The 22,575-nt window shown below is 43.3% G+C and overlaps 1 protein-coding gene across 3 annotated transcripts in view; it reads right to left on the bottom strand.

Annotated features, from left to right (window-relative positions):
• The window catches only part of LOC122946477 (unconventional myosin-If-like), a 1,093,167-nt gene that overhangs the window by 168,835 nt on the left and 901,757 nt on the right, over positions 1-22,575 (bottom strand). For all 3 annotated transcript variants that reach the window (XM_044306152.1, XM_044306170.1, XM_044306161.1), the window contains one exon: positions 22,186-22,300. In XM_044306152.1, coding sequence (XP_044162087.1) covers positions 22,186-22,300 — 115 coding nt within the window. The remainder of the gene's footprint in view (positions 1-22,185; positions 22,301-22,575) is intronic.

Here is a 22,575-nt window from a genome sequence, read left to right as displayed (position 1 = left end):
ACGGGAGCGCATAGTTCCGTGCCTCCTGATCACCGATCACTGCTATAGGCTTCAGGCCTAGTAGGCCTGAAGCCTATGCAGTAGTAAAGTCCCGTCGCAGGCAGGAGGGATGACGTCATCGCGCGCCTGTGCCCGGACGCAGCACACTGACGTGTGTGCGCAGCACGCCTGCACCATCTACAAACTACTACATGGGGAGCAAACTGTGGGGGTAAATTACTAGTGTGGGGGAAATTAATACTGTGGGGGCAGTGTGGGGGACAATTGATACTGTGGGGGCAGTGTGTAGAAATTAATACTGTGGGGGCAGTGGGGGGAAAATTACTTAATGAAGGGCAGTATGGAGGCAAATTACTTAATGAAGGGCAGTGTGGGGGTAAATTACTTAATGAAGGGCAGTGTGGGGGCAAATTACTTAATGGATGGCCGTGTGGGTGCAAATTACTTAATGGATGGCAGTGTGGGGGCAAATTACTTAATGGATGGCAGTGTGGGGGCAAATTACTTAATGGATGGCAGTGTTGGGGCAAATTACTTAATGGGGGCAGTGTGGGTGGTTATTACTTGATGGGGCAGTGTGGGGGGGCAAATTACTTTGTGGGGGCAAACTACTACATGCGGAACAGTGTGGGGGGGATTACTACATGGGAGGCAGTGTGGAATAATTACTGTATGGAGCAGTGTGGGGGAAGTTACTATATTCGGCAGTGTGGGGGAAATGACTATATGGGGCACTGTGGGGGACATGACTATATGGGGCACTGTGGGGGACATGACTATATGGGGCACTGTGGGGGACATGACTCTATGGGGCAGTGTGTGGGAAATTACTATATGGTAGCAGTGTGGGGGAAATTACTATATGGGAGCAGCGTGGGGAAAATTGCTATATAGGGGTAGTGTGGGGGAAATTACTATATGGGGTAGTGTGGGGGCGTTTCTATTAGGGGACATTATTTTTGGGGACACTATACAGGCATTATTACCTGGAGCACAATATAGGATGTTATTATTACTGGGGCACTCTAGGGGACTTTATAACTGCTGTAGACACTATAGGGACCTTTGGGGTAATTTATCAAACTGGTGTAAAGTAGAACTGGGTTAGTTACCCATTGCAACAGATTCCACCTTTCATTTTTGACAGCTCCTCTGGAAAATGAAAGGTGAAGTCTGATTGGCTGCTATGGGGACCTAAGCCAGTTCTACTTTACACCAGTTTGATAAATTATGAGAACTCTAACGTTTCTGTGTAACAAACTCTGTAGAGAAGAGATGCGGCTGAAAGAATTAGTCATGGCGGTCTGGGTGAAACGGAGGAGAAGAGGAAATAGAAGATCTACATGACAGGAGATGTCACTGGATGTAACAGGTATGTGATGCTGTATGTAGAGCTGGCTCACTAATGTGACCTGTTTCTCATCTTCTCCTCCAAGTCTTTTTTTTTATCATAATGATATGTAGTTTAAATTTGACAACTAAAATTTTAAAAGCTATTTTCCATTCATTACCTTCTCGTATTCGGATGCCCGTATTCGGATAAGTTGTATGCCCCTTGAAGATCAAGCTTAGTAAGCACTCATTCAACATGCAGTATGTTGATAGACCAGGACTAAAACACATTATACTTGTTTTTCATTGTGATCTTATTTACATCACAGTAATCGATACACTGTTGAAGGGAACCATCTTTTTTCTTGATAAAGAAGAAACCTGTATCCGCCGGTAAGGAGGACTTCTGGATGAGACCTCTATCCAGTTTAAATTTGACAACTAAAATTTTAATTTGTCACCTGCAGTCCCATGTAACAGCCCATGTAGTAGATGTTCCATACAGTCCTATGTAACACCACACATAACACAATAGTTCACTGTGTTATGTGGGGTGTTGCATAGGACTGCAGGTAACATCTATGACATTTGTACTCAGAGAGTTATTAGATGGTGGAGGTCAGACTCCTGGCAACCCCCCATCAATCAGCTGTTTGAGGAGACTGCGATGTCCCAGTGTGCGCTGCAGCCTCTTTGCTCCTTACCAAGCACAGTTCTGTCCATTTGATAGCACTGTGCTTGGTATTGCAGCTCAGCCCCAATCACTCAGATGGGACAGAGCTGCACCTAGACTGTGTGAACGATATCATATGGCCTAGGAAGAGACTGTGGTGCTTACGAAGCACCTCAGGCTCTTCATACAGAAAAAAAATAAAAATAAAATGGGGAGGGGGGGGGGGGGGGGGCGAGTGTTTGCTTCATTCCAGAGTACGAAGTGAGCGGTGAGCTCAAGGATGAGATCCAAATCAGGCACAGTTGACAGCTGTGATCTGTAGGTAATATAGTGTTTTACACAGAACAGTGCTTCCATAAAGCTCCTGCTTTCTGCTTTGCATTCTAACTTAAGCTGCCCTGTTGTCATCAGGATGGATTCCATGTAAAGGAATCTGACCTCCTAGACAAAATGAGCCATTATAAATAAATGTAGGAATTTATTCATATTAACATGTTTTTTTCAATATCAATTCCCCCCCCCCCCCTCCAGAGAACCCTTTTATATACGATGGGCTCATGCCCTTGTGATCGTAGCAAAAGTGGATTGTTTAAACACATGGTTAAAAATAAACAATGGAAGACAGCACATTCAGATAAACGTTACCCTATTAACTCTTTAATAAAAGTACCTCTCGCACCTTGCGTAAGAGAGTTTGTGAACATCTTTTTTGTATAAATAATTCAATCACATGAAACTTGTCAGGTGCTGCCAAACATTTTGTGCAGGCACATCAAGGAAGAATATGTAACGGATGGTGGGTGTTAAACCACTTTTCCAACTAACCAGTTTGACTTTGGGCTATCCCTAAGAGCGTTATCCTGGTTTTCACCCTTTAACCCTTATGCAGGGATCTGGTCTTCACTGCAGGGCATGCACCAGGCCCCTAGATCTTGGGATAGACCTGGTGTAGTTGATAGTCCTGGTGTAGTTGGCAGCTGACCCATTGGGGTCAGAAACACCACCACAAAGCACCAAGGGGTCAGGCAACACATGAATCAGGTAACATACCAAGGTTAGGGCAGGCAGAATATGTGCGTAACCAAGAGACTAGTCCAAGGTCAGGACAGTGGGACTATACGGAAGCCAGGCTAAGGTCAAGACATGCAGTAGAGAGTCAGAGTTGGTAATACATACTGAGGTTTAGTACACAGTCAGACAGAATAGCACATCTTCAGCAATAATTAGCAAACTAGGAAACCCTGCGTAAGGGTGCCTTAAGTACCCACAGATATCCAACCATTGGATGGTGAAAACACAGAACAGGTCACTGGTCCTTTAAAAGTCAGGAGGCACATGTTCCCTATGACACAGGGAAAGAGGCCTAGCAGCCGAGCGCAGGCTATGGTCTCAAGCACAGGACTGAGGACTCCAACTACTGACCCTGCCAGAGACGGGCAAAGAAGGGCTGGCAGAGGCTTGCCACTTGGCAGCATCAAAAGGGTAAGTGATTTGGCCCAATTCCGGATAGCTCTCCATAATTTTGTGAACTGTATCCCATGATCACACATGCTGTATGCAGGCAATATGGTATGCTGGGAGTTGTAGTTTTACAACATCTGGAGAGCCTCAGGTTGGCCATCCCTGGTCTAGGAGACTTATTTTGTGCACAGGTGGAACAGGCAGCAACAAACTCCCAAACATCCTTAGCAATAGTAGGCCACCAGTAGTGATGGGAGATCAGGTTAAGGGAATTGTGAAGACCCAAATAACCATCTACCTTGGAGCAATGTTCCCAAGACAGGGCCTTCTTCCTCTGAGCAATAGGGACACATGTCTTACTGGTGGGAATATACCTCAACAGTACCAGAGCAACAAAAACAATGCAGGCAGGTTCTATGTTATGCTAGGGCTCCATAATACAATAAGCAGAGTTGATGGACTCTGGACAGGGCAGCAGACTTGATGTTCTTGTCAGCTGGATAGAAGTGTAGAACACAATAAAATTAAGGAAAAAACAGAAACCATCGACCCAGAGGTTAGGGTTAAGCCACTGGACAGACTGGATGAAAGACAGGTTGTTACGATCAGTGTAGATTACAACTGGATGGTTGGCTACCTCCAGAAGATGGTACCACTCCTCTAGCGCCCTCTTAATTACAAGCAGCTCTCTCTCACTGATGGAGTAGTTGCTCCTAGCTGAGGAAAAGGCTTTAGATAAGTAGCCACAAATGACCATCTTACTGGAAGAACTCTTTTGGTTAAGGACAGCTCTGGCTCCTATGGAGGACACATTCACGGTGACAAAAACTGTTTGGATAAATAAGGACAGTGCAGAATTAAAGCTATACAGGCAGAAGGCCTGCTTGAGGGTCTGGAATGCCTTGTGTGTCCACTGCCGAGCATTTACCCCTTTGTGGGTAATAACGGCAATAGGGGCGTTAAGACTGGAATAGTGTGGTACAAATACTTGGTAATAAGTGTGGAAGCCCAGGAACCACTGGACTGCAGTGGCCAGTAGGACAGGGTCACTCATAATGCAAGCAGTTTCTCAAGATCCATAGATATACCCATGTTGGAAATTATGTAGCCCAGAAAGGGAAAGGATGTCTACTCAGGCATTTATCAAACTTTGTGTACAACCAGTTCTGCCACAGCCACTGAGAAACAATACGAACATATCTCTGGTATGTGGGCAGATGGGTGGAGAAGATTAAGATGTTATCCAGATATACCATGAAACAGGAGTTAAGCAGGTCACAGAAAACATCATTCACAAACTTCTAGAAGATAGTAGCTGCATTGCACAAATGGATAGGCATCACAAGATACTTATATTTTCAGGTATTGAAAGCTGTTTTCCATTCATTACCTTCTCGTATTCGGATGCCCGTATTCGGATAAGTTGTATGCCCCTTGAAGATCAAGCTTAGTAAGCACTCATTCAACATGCAGTATGTTGATAGATCAGGACTAAAACACATTATACTTGTTTTTCATTGTGATCTTATTTAGATCACATTAATCGATTAATCGAACCATCTTTTTTCTTGACAAAGAAGAAACCTTTATCCGCCGGTAAGGAGGACTTCTGGATGAGACCTCTATCCAGGTTCTACTGGACATACCCAGATATGACCTGTGTTTCTGGAGAGGAAAATGGATTGAACCAGCCATATAGTGGTATGGTATGGACAGTCGTAGGGCCGATGTTGACTTTCTGCCTCCCTTTTGTCAAAGACTTTAGAGTGGTCAGCATAGGCAGGAGGTAGACTCTCTAAACTCTGGGGAGCCTGAGGAGCTTTTGGCGGACTCGCCAAAGTCAAGCACTTCTGTCTATGACAGGAACATGCAGACAGAGCTATTGAAGTCCCAATTGGAGAAGACTAGTAGAGATAGGCAAGACATGGAAAGAAATTCTCTGTATGTGAAATTCCCCCTTAGATTTCCAGGAGCTCAGTGAAGTGCTGTTTAGGCTCCAGGAAGGCCATCCTGTTGATACATGTCAATACTAAGGACTTTTTTTTCCAGGTGCTTAGTGGGGATGCGGTATAGGGTTGCTGAGGCTTGATGCAGGAAGTTTCCAACTGAACCAGAGTGAATAAAGACCATCAAAGTAAACTGTGCCTCACCATACATCAGCAGCACAGTTAGAGATAATTTAAGAAAGAATTTGTCTTCACCTAGGGTCACCTCTCTGATCAACCCTAGGTACTGAAGACCCACCTTTTATCGGTCAAGTTCTGATCTACTGACAATTGGCTTCGTTGTGCACTCACAAGTCATTGGACTGTCTGTGTTGTCACTCCTCTTCTGACAGCTTGACCCTGTCTACTAAGACTCTTCTAAGCTAAGACTCTTGGGTAGGAGTCAAAAGTGGGGGAGCCATGCAAGGAGGGTACCAATCTGGGAAACCTCTTCTGTCATGCAGACTATGACGTTCCCTGAAAGAAAGGTTGATGCAAGTAGCCAGGGATATAAGGTTGTCCAGGGTGGTTGGAACATCATAACCTGTGAACTCGTCGTTTACATACTCTGAGAGACACTTCTAAAAAGCTGGCACTAAGACCTAATTTTTCCAGGACAGTTTACAGGCTAGCGTGCAAACCTAAGTTGGATAATGCCCTACTGAGATGACGTCCAGAGATGTAGTATTGCAGAAGCTGCTGAAGTCGTGCGACCAAGCTCCTCAAATATCTCGTGAAAGTCAGACAGAAAGTTGCACAGGTTGTTAATTAGAGCACCACTTCTCTCCCACAGTGCTGTAGACTAGGCAGGTGCTTCTCCAGAAAGGGGGAAACCAGAAACTCCACCTTGGATTGACCAGTGGGAAATTGGTGAGCAAGCAGTTCACAATGTATCAAACACCTATTGATGAATCCACGGCATGTCTTTCTTATACGGGACCTTTCAACACTTCTGACATGCCTGGTTTAATAGCTTCATGCATCCCCCATGTAATAACAATTCTGGATTATCTATTCTTGTAGCTCTATTTTGTGCCAACCCTTTAGGGCTGTTTCACACGAGCGGATGCCGTGCGTGACATCCGCTCTGTGAATGACAGCCAAGACCCGATGCAGATTGCAGAAGCACGGAGCATTAACATGACTGATAATGCTCCGTGCCTCTCTGTGATCTCTTTACTACGAAATCACAGTGAGACAAAGTTGTCATTGTGATTTCGTAGTAAAGAGATCACAGAGAGGCACGGAGCATTATCAGTCATGTTAATGCTCCGTGCTTCTGCAGTCTGCATCGGGTCTTGGCAGTCATTCACGGAGCGGATGTCACGCACGGCATCCGCTCGTGTGAAACAGCCCTTATTTCTACTGGAAGTTATTAAAGAATTACTAGCAGTCTGCAGTAAGCGTACAGAGGGGTGGTAACCAGTTGGTGGTGTGCACCTACACAGTCTCAGTCTATCCAATCAGTGCTGCCACTGTCAGACTGTGTAGGTACACACCTTCAACTGGTTACCATCCCTCTGTACCCTTACTGCAGACTGCTAGTAATTCATTCATAACTTCTAGTAGAAATAATAAACAAATGGCACAACATAGAGCTATAAGAATAGATGCTCCAGTATTGTTATTACACGGGAATGCATGAAGCTATTAAAGGGAACCTGTCACCTGGATTTTGGGTATAGAGCTAAGGACATGGGTTGCTAAATGGCCGCTAGCACATCCGCGATAACCAGTCCCCATAGCTATGTGTGCTTTTATTGTGTAAAAAAAAAACAATTTGATACATATGCAAATTAACCTGAGATGAGTCAGAGTTTGAAAATATGACTCTTCTCTGGTCACACAAGTAAGATATGACTCTTATGTTAATTTGCATAAAAGGTGGGAAGTACAAAAATGCATAATACTTATTGAATTTGTCTGCAAATGAAATTAAAAGTGTAATTTATATGTTTAGGGTAACACAATGAACATTTAGAAACGCTCAGTAAGGGTAGCATAGTAGAGGTGACAGGTTCCCTTTAAAACAGGCATGTCAGAAGTGGTGAAAGGTCCTCTAAGTTCTCCATCACAACAGGGAGGCAAAGACAAATGCAAACTGGAGGCTGGAATAGATACTGGTGCACACACTTGCAATAGCAGCAGTAGCCAGAAAGTTCATTCAAGCACAGAGGTTGTTTAGGTGCTGAAATAGTTGCTCCTGGCGGCTCCTGGTCAGTTCTTTATATACTTCTGACACGTCCCACTTTGGCTGGGTCAGCCAGTTCCATGGCCTGAGCAAACTCTAATGGACAGTGGGGTTTGAAACCACTGTGCCAACTAACTGATTTGGCTTTGTGCCATCCCTAAGGGCATTATCCTGGCAGTCCCCTGTTTTCACCCTTAAACCCTTATATGAAGCACCGAGGGGTCAGGCAATATACACTACTTACAAAAAGGTAGGGATATTTGGTTTGGGGTGAAATTTCAGGATGAGCCTAAAATGCACTCTAACCTTTACAGGTGAACTTAATTTGACCTTCTCTAAACTTTTGAATGTACATGTCCAACTGTTCAATGTTTCAGTACTTGTTGCACAACTTGCTGTTCTCTAACAGGGAGCTTAACGGAAAAATTCACAACAGGTGTTTGATCCATAAATTGCCCAATAAATTTCCTGGTTCAATTGGAATTGGTATTTAAACAGTCCTCCTCATTATGCTGTTCACATTTTGACATCATGAGACCAAGACGACACCTAACAATTGATCAAAAGTACCTCGCCATTGCGAAGCTTCAAACAGGATGTTCTCAGATGGAAATGGCCACTAAGCGTAGAGAGTGTCATAAAGTATCATCAGCAGGTTGCAACAGAGATACTGGAAGAGTCACAGGAAGGCATAAGTGGACGTCATTTAGCCACATCACACACTGATCACAGCTTCATTGTGAACAATGTTCTGTGGACCTGGATGATGAATGCCACACAACTCCAGGTACATTTAAGGGAGGTGAAAGGCACCTAGTGTCATGTCAGACCATTCAAAACTGTTTAAATCAGCGTGGTCTGTGTGCTAGATGACCTGCAAGGGTAACTGAGCCATAGCACCAGGAACAGGCATCATCGTCTTGCATGGGCCAAGGAGCATCTACGCTGGATGAGGGACCAGTGGCACTCAGTGCTGTTGACTGATGAAAGTTGATTCATGCTGAGCAGAAATGATGGTCGCCAACGATGTTGGAGACGTCAAGGAGAGCGCTATACATAAGCCACAGACAAGGCTTTGATGGTGTTACAGTGTGGGCAGGTGTGTCTAGTCAATACTGTACTACACTTTGTAATTGGTACAGTGACAAGCCCATACTACTTGAATAGCATAATTAATCCAGTCATTGTGCCTCTGCATTTACAACACAGTCCTAATTTCATCTTCAGGAATGACAATGCACCAGCTCATCCAGGTTGCAACATTAGGGAACGGCTGCTGGAGTCTGGGGTAACTCAAATGGAGTGGCCTGCACTTTCTCCAGACCTGAATCCTATTGAAAATCTATGGGATCAGCTGAGTCATTGTGTAGAGGCTCGTAATGCTGTACCCCAGAACCTCAATGACCTTAAGGGCCACCTTCAAGAAAGTGGGATGCCATGCCTCAGCAGACAATAAGTCGACTTGTGAACAGAATGAGACATGGTTTTCAAGCTGTAATTTATGCTCAAGGTCACATGACAAGTTTTTGAGGCAACATTTTTTGTGGCGGTATACCCACCACTGTTGCTGGCTTTTGTATTGTAATAGTATTTTTAAGTACTGATTGGTTCTCCCCTTTAATTCTGTTTAATACTGTATGTAATAGTTTATACGTTTTCCTTGTAATGAAGTAGGTTAGAGATTGTACCCATTGTGTTCATAAGACAACATTCCTGGGTGATCTCAGAAACATGCCTGCTGCACACTGGAGGATGGACACACATTCCCTCAGGAGACTTCATTGAAGACTTTATCCTCGGTAGGATGTACAGTAAATATGACTTGCTCTATCTCTTGTGTACTCTGGGGTGTTGGTCATGTGTTATAATGTGGAAGACAGCCATGGGTTATAGCATGATCAGGCTAGTGATGGTTATTTACTTTTTATTATCCTGCATGTGATTTGTTTGTGTTATCGTATATTTAATCACACTTAGTAAATATACTTATTCACTTAGCCTACGTAAGCTTATTAATTCTCAAATCTTTAGAATTCACGTTATGTTACTGTGGCGAAACCAACCTCGCCACTGGGTTTTGGAGAGGGCTGTTTAAAAGCCTCTTGCCTCAGGATTATGGCCCATAGTAACTTTAAAGGAGAAAACAGACCGACCGCACAGCTTAAATCTGTCTGTAGAATTGTATTTTATGTTATTATGCGTTCGGTTAAATTGTATGTTATGTGAGGGCACCCAGATAGCTAATAGTATTGTATTTGTGTAATCTGAGTGCCATTCACCTAATGATATGCACTCAGACTTGAGCTATCTGGGGATATGTTAAATGTCTGTGTTTGCTGTGGGGGTGTGCCATTGTGTGTTTGGGTGGTGATTCCTGTCCTGTTGTCTCCACATGTGTATTGGTGATCTCCCCTTTGTCCTGAGAGATAATTGGATTAATTCTCGGTTGTCTCTGGGACAGAGAGGAGGAAACCATGATGCATTGTGGGGATATGTTGTATCTGTCCTGTGTCGCAGTCTCCCTTCTGGTCCTCTAGGGGGCGGGAACGATTGGTTGCTGTATTTACATTGTGTGTGTTGTGAATTACTGATTGGTTGGATTTCAAAACCCTGTGGGCAGTACTATGTTTGGTTTTTATCAATAAAAGAGGCTGTACTTGAAGTACAGTCAGAGCACTGCTGACCCTCAAGACGGAGCCTTGTCTCGTTATTGGGGGGATTCCCTGTATGCTGTTGGAGACTGAGTGTAAGCCCAGGAGTGTAAGCCGACTGAATGCTTTTCCTGTTCGCCTGCTGACAGCTATCCGCGAGGTTCCAGTTTGGAGTGCTATGTTGTATCTAGTTCGGGAGGTTGGTGTTCTGCAGTAGCTGTGCCTGTCTCTCGGAAAGGGGCATATAGCCTAAATGGATTTTAACCCCTTGTCTGCTGAAACGGTGCCGTTACATTGGTGGCAGCAGTGGGATCGTTCCTACAGCCAGAAGGACAGCTACAGGAGACACCATTTCTGTAGATTCTACAATTTAAGGGCAACGCATGTCCCAGTACAGCGACCCTAAAAGCACCAGGATGGAACCAGCAGTGTTATACGAAGAGGAGGACCTGGATGGCCGGGATGCATTAAGGAAAGGCATCTGGTACCAGGCCCTGGATAATGTACAATACCAGCGAGGTGAGAGTCTCCCCAGTGAAGAGCAGAGGTTGCAGAAGCAAGTGGCCCTGCGGATGCCCTTCCTGGGAGAGCAGCCCCTGGAGGAATGGGTGAATGAACTAGAGCACCGGGTATGGCAGGAGCTATGGCTGGAGGATGCCTACCAGGCGCTTTGGTGGTATGTGGCACAGTTTATACCCTGGACAGCTGAGCATGACAAGCCAGAGGGAGAGGAGTTTGATGGTCCTGGCTTGTTATGGGAGTCCTTTGCAGAGCCTGACTTCGGGAGCCCTGCACAGTCCAGACTTCAGGACATTTTCTATGAGAGGGAGGCTAGGCATGAGTGGGATGACCCCCATGAAGTAGAGAAAGACCTGGCTCACCTAGCAACCCTGGAGTGGGAACTGGAGCAGGACTACTGAGATCTCTTCCACGCCATTGAGAAGGCTCAGCAGGACGGTAAGGTGACAGACCCAGATCCAGACCCATTCAGCTGGGCAGATATTGTAGAGTGTTACTGGGAAGGACCCCAGGTGGCCGGTAGAGATGGGACCGAGGTCTCTCCGCCGGTCCTGCAGGGAATTGGGAGCCCAGTCTTCATTCCCCAGCGGCAGTGTGAAGTGCAGGGAGGGGAGAGCAGCGGCCTCCTTCCCCAGCGGCAGACGGAGTTACAGGGGGCAGAGACAGTCGGTCCTGTCCCCCAGCGGCAGAGTGTCCTACAGGGAATAGAGAGCCCAGTCTCCTTTCCCCAGCAGCAGGACACTGTATTGGGAGCGGAGGCGGTCGGTCGCCCTCCCCAGCGGCTGGAAGTACAGTCATGTGAAAAAATTAGGACACCCTTTGAAAGCATGTGGTTTTTTGTAACATTTTTAATAAAAGGTTATTTCATCTCCGTTTCAACAATACAGAGAGATTAAAGTAATCTGACTAAACAAAGAAAACTGAAGAAAAGTCTTTTCAAGATCTTCTGTAAATGTCATTCTACAAAAATGCCTATTCTAACTGAGGAAAAAGATAGGACACCCTTGCCCCTAATAGCGAGTGTTACCTCCTTTGGCTGAAATAACTGCAGTGAGACGGTTCTTGTAGCCATCTACCAGTCTTCGACATCGGTCTGAGGAAATTTTACCCCACTCCTCAATGCAGAACTTTTTCAGCTGTGAGATGTTTGAGGGGTTTCTTGCACGTACAGCCCTTTTCAAGTCACCCCACAGCATCTCAATGGGATTCAAATCTGGACTTTGACTTGGCCATTCCAGGACTCTCCATTTCTTCTTTTTCAGCCAATCTTTGGTTGATTTACTAGTATGTTTTGGGTCATTGTCATGTTGCATGGTCCAGTTCCGCTTCAGCTTTAATTTTCTAACTGATGGTCTCACATGTTCTTCAAGCACCTTCTGATACACAGTAGAATTCATCGTGGATTCTATGATGGTGAGCTGACCAGGTCCTGCTGCAGCAAAGCAGCCCCAAACCATGACACTTCCACCTCCATGCTTCACAGTTTGTATGAGGTTCTTTTCTTGGAATGCTGTGTTTGGTTTACGCCAAACATGTCCTCTGCTGTTGTGTCCAAATAATTCAATTTTGGACTCATCTGTCCAAAGAACATTATTCCAGAAGTCCTGGTCTTTGTCAACTTTATCTCTGGCAAATGTCAGTCTGGCCTCGATGTTTCTCTTGGAAAGCAAAGGTTTCCTCCTTGCACACCTCCCATGCAAGTTAAACTTGTACAGTCTCTTTCTGATTGTAGAGGCATGTACTTCTACATCAACAGTAGCCAGAGCCTGCTGTAGTTCTCGAGATGACACTTTAGGGTTTTTGGAGACCTCTTTTAGCATCTTGCGGTCTGCTCTTGGGGTGAACTTGCTGGGGCGACCAGTCCTGGGCATGTTGGCAGTTGTTTTGAAAGCCCTCCACTTGTAGACTATCTTCCGGACAGTGGAATGGCTGATTTCAAAATCTTTTGAGATCTTTTTAAATCCCTTCCCAGACTCATAGGCTGCTACAATCTTTTTTCTGAAGTCCTCTGACAGCTCTTTTGCTCTCACCATGGTGCTCACTCTCACTTCAACAGTCAGGAGCACACCAAACTAAATGTCTGAGGTTTAAATAGGGCAAGCCTCATTCAACATGCAGAGTAACGATCTACTAATTATGTGCACCTGGTGTGATATACCTGTGTGAGATCTGAGCCAATTTAAGAGGGAATACATGTGAGGGTGTCCTATCTTTTTCCTCAGTTAGAATAGGCATTTTTGTAGAATGACATTTACAGAAGATCTTGAAAAGACTTTTCTTCAGTTTTCTTTGTTTAGTTGGATTACTTTAATCTCTCTGTATTGTTGAAACGGAGATGAAATAACCTTTTATTAAAAATGTTACAAAAAACCACATGCTTTCAAAGGGTGTCCTAATTTTTTCACATGACTGTATGTATGGGAGAGGAGCTTGTTACCCCCTCTCCCCAGCGGCAGCTTAACGCACCAGGGCGAGACAGTAAGCCCCACAACAGTGCAGATGGGATCGTGGTCTCTGCACTTACAGCACAGGGGGTAGGGACAGTTGTTCCTGTCCCCCAGCAACAGGGCTGTTTAGCCAAAGGGGAGACAGTCAGTTTCCCCCTCCAACAACCAGACTCCAACCAGGCTTCTTCCGTGGTAACGCTGGCACCAGGGCAGAGTACCGCTGATCCCTGCCCACAAAGCAACCTCCACTCCAAGCCAGGGAGCAACTTAGAGACCGGGAGTACCAGCTACCAATATAACCTTGGTGGATTCACTGGACAGAGACAGCCTACTAAATTCTACAGGTCCAGTATTGGGTTGTGGGTGGGCTGCCAGACTAACTCAGGTACCGACCGGCGTGAGGTCAGGTATCTGGTTAGTCTTCCCTGGGGGGGGGAGATGTGTGGCGAAACCAACCTCGCCACTGGGTTTTGGAGAGGGCTGTTTAAAAGCCTCTTGCCTCAGGTTTATGGCCCATAGTAACTTTAAAGGAGAAAACAGACCGGCCGCACAGCTTAAATCTGTCTGTAGAATTGTATTTTATGTTATTATGCGTTCGGTTAAATTGTATGTTATGTGAGGGCACCCAGATAGCTAATAGTATTGTATTCGTGTATTCTGAGTGCCATTCACCTAATGATATGCACTCAGACTTGAGCTATCTGGGGATATGTTAAATGTCTGTGTTTGCTGTGGGGGTGTGCCATTGTGTGTTTGGGTGGTGATTCCTGTCCTGTTGTCTCCACATGTGTATTGGTGATCTCCCCTTTGTCCTGAGAGATAATTGGATTAATTCTCGGTTGTCTCTGGGACAGAGAGGAGGAAACCATGATGCATTGTGGGGATATGTTGTATCTGTCCTGTGTCGCAGTCTCCCTTCTGGTCCTCTAGGGGGCGGGAACGATTGGTTGCTGTATTTACATTGTGTGTGTTGTGAATTACTGATTGGTTGGATTTCAAAACCCTGTGGGCAGTACTATGTTTGGTTTTTATCAATAAAAGAGGCTGTACTTGAAGTACAGTCAGAGCACTGCTGACCCTCAAGACGGAGCCTTGTCTCGTTATTGGGGGGATTCCCTGTATGCTGTTGGAGACTGATTGCCAGGAGTGTAAGCCGACTGAATGCTTTTCCTGTTCGCCTGCTGACAGCTATCCGCGAGGTTCCAGTTTGGAGTGCCATGTTGTATCCAGTTCGGGAGGTTGGTGTTCTGCAGTAGCTGTGCCTGTCTCTCGGAAAGGGGCATATCGCCTAAATGGATTTTAACCCCTTGTCTGCTGAAACGGTGCCGTTACAGTTACAGCTTTTGTTTCAATAAATTGTTTGAGATTAAGTCATTACCATTGTATGCGTCTACTTAAATGCCCTACATTCATGAAGTGTGAACTTTTTAAATTTTCCATAAATTACACCTGAAAGCCAAATATCCCTAACTTATTGTGACTTGTGTAAGTAGTCAGGTAACAGACCGAGGTCAGGACAGGCAGAATACATGCGTAACCAAGAGACTAGTCTGGTGTAGCTGGTTCAGCTAGTTCAGGGCGGGCTTTTACTGGGAACAGGCAATGTGTTGGGTGGGTGCCTGTTGCCCAGGTTCCAGTCCAGGACTTGAGGCATGCTCATGTTCAGTGATCCTATTTAATCCTGCTACTGGATCTTAGATGCGTCTCAGTCTGGAGGAAAGGCAGACAGTGTGAGGTAACACTGTCAGAGTGTGCTACGACGGCTGGACCCGGCTGCGATCCAGATATACTGGCTGTACTGATATGAAAAGCCTAAATAAAGAGGACTTTTGATTAACGGTTTGACTGTGGCAATGTGTTGCATTGTCATCCCCTTGTCTTTCCTTTGTTTCTATTACTTTACCTATCCTCACTTGTTGTTTTGAGTATGGTGTGTGATGTTCATGGTGTTTGTTGTATGTCATTTTGTGTTCCATGTATGGTCTATTTGGTGTTTGTAGTCCAGCATGGTTGTTTGACATTTCCCTGTTTGTCTGTTCCTCCGGAAGGGGGTCCCTGGGGTTCTCCAGAGGGGGAACTAGAACTCAGTTAAGCAGCGCTGTCTGGGTCCGCCATGCATCTTTCCGCATGGTGGTCCAGGCAGTTACTACTGCTTCTATGTTTGGTGTTTGTACTGAGTCCAGATTTGTGTGTTTGGGCTTCAGTGCTTTACACAGGATCTAGTGGTTGTGGTGCGGACATCTCGTTCCTTTTAGTTGTGGGCAGGTAAGAGAAGTTGTGGTACTGTGGTCTGTTGTCATTCTGCCACAGGACACTTACCTGTCGAGTTTGTCCCCTGCTTACTGTCTGGTCCCCTCCTTGCACCTAGGCCTGCTGGAGACATCCGGTTCATCCATGTTGTGGATGAACTGGTCAATTCCCTTTTCTGACCTTTACCCCAGGGATCATCAGGGCCAGTTAGGGTTCGAGGTTCCGGTGAATGAGCCCTCCTACCATCTGTGTTTGCTCATAAGGTTAGGAGGTCAGGGCGAGGATTAGGGACGCTATAGGAGGTTACCCGCTTCCTGATTCCAGCATCCAGGCCTAGTTTCTTTCCTTTATTCCCTACAATGTGCAGTGGAGGGTTTCCCCTACTCCCCACCGTGACACGTACACCATGGGATTTCCGTAGCATACATACAAAGCATTAAGCAAAATGCTACCAGAATTCTGCCACAATATGTTCTAAAAAAAAGGCAAACATGCTTCCCACCTTTATTAAGCCGTAGGATACCAGCGCCGTACATGTAAGGCACTGGAAACTGGGACAGAAATCCCAGCGCCATACAGGAGCTGCGCTTGCCCAATCAGCTGCAGGGGTCCAGCAGTCACTGATAGCTGGACCCCTGCTGAATGCGCCAGCATCAGTAAAAACACAGATACCAGCATCAGTAAAAACACAGATGCCGGCGCATTAACCCTTGCACTTCCGCGGTCAGCGCTGACCGCGGCATGTGCGGTATCCTGCCGGGTGTGGGGTGGCCTTTGGGTCCAAAAATTGTACTAATCAAACCGTTATCTCATTCCGCAAAAAATTAGCTCCTACCTAAGACAATCGCCCCAAAAAATAAAAAAATTAGGGCTCTCAGAAAAAACACAAAAACAAGATTTTATTCTGTTCAAAAATGATTTCACTGTGTAAAACTTAACAAAAATATTATAGACATATTAGGTATCACCACATCTGTAACAACCTGCTCTATAAAAATATCACATTATGTGCCCCCTCAGATGAATTTTATAAAAATAAAATAAAAAACTATGCCAAAACAGACATTTTTTTTTACCTTTCCTCACAAAAAGTTTAATTCCAAGCGATCAAAAAGTCTTATGTACCCCGAAATGGTACCAATCAAATCGTCACCTCATCCCACAAAAAATGACCCCACATAAGACAATCACTTAAAAAATAAAAACTAATGGCACCTATAAACCTATCCACAAAAATCTGGACTGCAAAAGTCCTGCCATGTGCTCCCACATCAGTTTACCATCACATATGGGGTGTTGCCGTATTCAGGAGAAAATAGGTAACAAATTATGGGGTGCTTTTTCTCCTATTACCTCTTTGTGAAAATCAAAAATTTGAGGCTAAAGCAACATTTTATTGGAAGAAACAAAACTTTTAATTTGTACAGCCAAGTGTTTCCAAATTCCGTAAAACACTTTGGGGGTCAAAGTGCTCAGTACTCCCCTTAATATATTATTTAAGGGGTTTAGTTTCTAAAAAGGAGTCACTCTTTGAGGGTTTCCACTGTAGGGGTATGTCAGGGTCTCTTCAAATACAAAATTGTGCCTAAAAACCATTCTAGTGAAATATCCCTCCAAAATCCATATGGTGCTCCTTTCCTTCTGACCACTGCCATGTGCCCATAGATCAGTTTACTGCCACATATGGGGTATTTCTGTAAACTGCAGAGTCAGAGTAATATATATTGAGGTTTATTTTGCTGTTAAACCTTGCTGTGTTGCAAGAAAAATTTTTTATTAACATAAAAAATCTACCAAAAGAGTGAAATTTTGAAATTTTACCTCCATTTTCCTTTAATTCTTGTGGAACACCTCAAGGGTTAACAAAGCTTGTAACATTAGTTTTGAATAATTTGAGGGGTGCAGTTTCTAAAATGCTGTCATTTATGGATGGTTTACATTACGTAAGCCCCTCAAAATCACTTTATAACTGAAATGGTGCTTAAAAAAATGGTTTTGGAAATTTTGTTGAAAATTGGAAAAAATAGCTTCTAAACTTCTAAGCCTTCTAATGTCCTAAAAAAAAAATGAGGGTCTCAGACACTTACACATGCGTTATTCGCCGACTATTTGTTAGTGTTTCTAGCATACCCAAGGTCTGACATCCCAGCACTTTTTGATCTCCTATCATATTTTGGACGCCTGTCAGGTTTTAAAGTTAACATGATGAAATTTGAGTTACTAGATTTATCCCCCCCTCAGCACAGGGTAGAGTTTGACCAGTAAAGATAGCTTCTCAACATATCAAATATTTGGGTATAAAAATTTGCAGAGCTCCAGATACACTTTATTCCCTAAACTATCCTCCATTAATTAAAAAAGTTTTGGCGGAATTGGGGAAATGGAAGAACCTGCCTATTTTATTTCTTGGTAGGTGTTATATGATAAAAATGATGAGCTTCAGTAAACTCCTCTACCCCATGCAGACGCTGCCACTCCTCCTAAAACATACTGATGTCCAACTACTGTCAGGGGCATTTCGCGCCTTTATTTTGCAGAAAAAAAGGTGCAGGATATCTATGCAGATGCTTACTAGACTTAAGTCAAGAGGGGGTGTGGGTTTCCCAGACATTAGGAAGTATAATCTGGCTAGTTTGAGGCATGGCTTAGATTGGATTCAGGATACGTCTTATTATTCGGTTCTTCATGTAGAAAAAGAACAGGTAAAGCCCTGGAAACTAAATGCACTCTTACATACAACGTTTTCTCGATTGCCATCATTGGTGAAACAGAGCGTTCTCCTTAGAGACACTATAGCAACCTGGAGAACAATCAGGAAAACTTTCGGCCTCCCATGTGAGATCTCAAAAAACATGTTATTATTGGGCCACCCTGACTTTGAATCCGGCATAATCGATAAACAACGGGTACAATGGGCACAAAAAGGGGTTTCAAAGGTCTGTCATATGGAAGCAAGAAGAGAGTAGTGTTGAGCGCGAATATTCTAAAAGCTAATTTTTTTTGCGAATATCGCAACTTCGCGATTTCGCGAATATTTTGAATATAGTGCTATATATTCGTAAAAACGAATATTTTTTATTTATTTTTTTCACAAAATTACAGTACACATATAATTGATTGTTTCCCAAAGGTCCAAAAGCTCAGATCTTACTCACATTGCCTAGAAAGTGATTGAGACACGAATCTTCGTAAGGCGATTTTATTAGCGCACATGCGAATATCGGCACTTGTCCCAGAACAGAGGCAAAGGGCTTTGCATTCATACATTAGTGAATTGAGTTGCAAATCTTCGTAAGGCGATTTTATTAGCGCACATGCGAATATCTACACTTGTTCCAGAACAGAGAAGGCAAAGGCCTGTGCATTCATATAGTATAGCACCATATTCGCGAATACTTAGAACTTCGTAAAATTCGATTTACGAATATTCGTATTTTTTATTTTACTTTCCACCTTACAAATTACATTGATCTGTACTCTGTGAACTACTGTCATCACCCCCCACTGTATCTCGATTGATTCCCAAAAGTCTCACATTGCCTAGAAAGTGATTGAGGTGCGAATCTTCGTAAGGCGATTATATTAGCGCACAGGCGAATATCGGCACTTGTCCCAGAACAGAGGCAAAGGGCTTTGCATTCATACATTAGTGATTGAATTGAGTTGCGAAACTTCGTAAGGCGATTTTATTAGCGCACATGCGAATATCTACACTTGTCCCCAGAACAGAGAAGGCAAAGGCCTGTGCATTCATATAGTATAGCACCATATTCGCAAATACTTAGAACTTCGTAAAATTCGATTTACGAATATTCATATTTTTTATTTTAGTTTCCACCTTACAGATTACATTGATCTGTACTCTGTCAACTACTGTCATCACCCCCCACTGTATCTCGATTGATTCCCAAAAGTCCAAAAGCTCAGATCTTACTCACATTGCCTAGAAAGTGATTGAGGCGCGAATCTTCGTAAGGCAATTTTATTAGCGCACATGCGAACATCTACACTTGTCCCAGAACAGAGGCAAAGGGCTTTGCATTCATACATTAGTGATTGAATTGAGTTGCGAATCTTCGTAAGGCGATTTTATTAACGCACATGCGAATATCTACACTTGTCCCCAGAACAGAGAGGCAAAGGCCTGTGCATTCATATAGTATAGCACCATATTCGCGAATATTTCGAACTTCGTAAAATTCGATTTACGAATATTCGTATTTTTTATTTTAGTTTCCACCTTACAGATTACATTGATCTGTACTCTATCAACTACTCCCAGAACAGAGGCAAAGGGCTTTGCATTCATACATTAGTGATTGAATTGAGTTGCGAATCTTCTTAAGGTGATTTCATTAGCGCACATGCGAATTTCGCATCGCATAATATGTATTATGCAATGCGAAAATTCGAATTATCGCATATGCGAAATAATAACGAATTCGAATATTTGCGAATATTTTACAAATATTCTTTTGAATATTCGCGAAATTTCGCGAATTCGAATATGGGACATGCCGCTCAACACTAGAAGAGAGGAGATTTTATAACTTCCAGGAGATACAGTCCATGTATGGAATCTCTCCAAATCATTTTCTAGCATATTATCAGATTAAGGCCTTTCTACAAGGAAAGGTGAGAGATTTATCTAAGGTGTTTCTACCTGGCCCATTTGATACATTGTTAGGCAGTGAAGGGAGCCGGAAAGACCTGTCTTTCATCTATAGTTGTCTGCGAGAAGAGGAACCGAGGAGAGGGGATTTATCTTTATTTAAGACCTGGCTAAAGGATTTTCCGGATATGAACCTCCCTGATCAGTTATTGGAGGGATGGGACAAGGTGCCGAAAACGAGAATTAATGAAATATTGAGGGAATCATACTTTAAAATAATACATAGAGCCATATATGGTTTCTATTTGCCAAAGGGTGCAGTCCCTCTTTTACCTAATAGGATAACACACTGCCCTAAATGCAGCCTTCCGAACACTGATCTCACACATGGGTTGTGGTCTTGTATAAAAACCCAGGATTATTGGAAATCCCTCATTGATAAGATCAATACCAAATGTAAAGTGAAAATCCCTGTAGATCCAGAGTTTCTCTTATTTCATGTAGGGAGATCTGAAATACAACCACGACTAACAGATTCAATGCATGTGATTCTATTGGCGGCCAAACGTAGTATATTAGCACATTGGCTTGGTCCTTGTATGCCTAACATAGAGGAGGCAATTCGTTTGACCACACAATGCGTAAGACTAGACGGTATTGAGGCGGAAAACTGCAAATCAAAATTGATCCTTTTTTCAAAAAGTGGAGATCATATATGGATCTTTTTTTTTTTTACTGAGGAATAGATCCTAAATACTGTTACACTGTTTGTCCAGACGGAATGGTTCTTAAGATTGGGGAATTCGGATCCATGGTATATGCTACTCAATAAGAAGGGCAAAGCATAAAATTAGGGAGTGGGAGTGATATTTTCCATGTTCATTTTGCGATAATCTAGAGTCGAGATGAGTGGGTGGGGGGGGGGATTTGGGAGTGTTATGGAGGGAATACTAGAATTATGTTGTGGGAAAAAAAAAAAAAAAAAAACATGTCTTGATTTGCATTGCAATAATCTGTAACATGTCAATATTATCTTCTTTCAATAAAGAGAAGTTTAAAAAAATAAAATGAATAAAATGACATTTACAAAATTATGCCAAGATAAAGTATACATATGGGGAATGTTGATTGATAACTATTTTATGTGGTATTACTTATCTGTCTTAAAACTAGAGAAATTAAAATTTAGAAAATTGTGAATTTTTTTAAGTTTTTGGTAAATTTTGGATTATTTTACCAATAAAGGTAAAATATATTGACTCAAATTTACTACTATCATGAAGTACAATGTGTCACTAGAAAACATTCTCAGAATGGCTTGGATAAGTAAAAGTTTTCCAAAGTTATTACCGCATAAATTGACACGTGTCAGATTTGCAAAAATTGGCCTGGGATTTAAGATGAAAAGTGGGCAGATACTGAAAAGGTTAATGTTCTAGACAATTTTTTAACCTTTTTTGAGATAGTGTGGCATAAGATGCAACAGTATGCCCCAAAAAAGTGCCAGTATTTTGGCACAAAATTCTGGCATAAAGAAAGCCATTGTGATGGACCAGACAATCTAAAGGTGCCCCAGCTTTAATATCCAGCATCAATCTGGCACATTCTAAATCTAAAGGTGTCGTTGATTACCCAATGAAAGGCCGAAATGTTCATCAAGTAATAGGATCGGTCATGTAGTCACCTAAATCATTGTTTGCCGGCAGCAGATTGTGCTGTTGAACAGCACTTTGCTACCGGCAAACAATCATTCTGTATGAGTATGAGTGATGGCATTCCTCTTCATACTGTGGAGGAGATTGCTGCATGTAATTGAGGCACTCTCCTACCCTGACGGGCAGGTGATTTTCGGGTACGAACGCTTCCTTTTCCACAATTGTCTGCTCCATTGAGCACTGTAAGGGGGCCTTTAGAAGGTCTAGAATAAATTTTCACTGTCTGGAAATTAGACATGATTAGTAAATCTTCCCCTATGTTTTCTGTGGTGAATGATCTGAATTGTTCAGGTAAACAAAATGTCTCTTACAAATTGTAGCAAACAAATAAATAAACACATTCTCCCACCTTCTTCTCGCATCTGCTCATATTTTCTCTTAGCAATGTATCTCCTCCAAGCTTTCTGGATAGTTCTGGCAAAGGAATCAAACTTCCTTTCTCTCATTTCCTCCAATAAGAACAACTACACAGAGAGGGGAAGAGCAAATTCATTAATAGACACATAGGGAAATTTTGCATACGGGCTATATTACATACTGTATATGTTAGTGTTTACCTTGATTTAATAATGTTTCAGGCTGCAATCATCATTCATTTTCACACCCTATAATGTACAGTTTAGAGCCTGTTCCTAGTTGCATACTTTTCTCTTATGAGCGTACAGTATACCTCCAAGTACTACTTGATAGATGTAAGGTCGCTCACACGCTTACTTGTGGTCAATCTGCGTTCCAATCC

This window comes from Bufo gargarizans, chromosome 1 (genome assembly GCF_014858855.1).
Source record: "Bufo gargarizans isolate SCDJY-AF-19 chromosome 1, ASM1485885v1, whole genome shotgun sequence".
NCBI lineage: Eukaryota > Metazoa > Chordata > Amphibia > Anura > Bufonidae > Bufo > Bufo gargarizans.
Note: the sequence above shows the minus strand (reverse complement) of the source record. Positions and strands in the feature narration are given on the sequence as shown.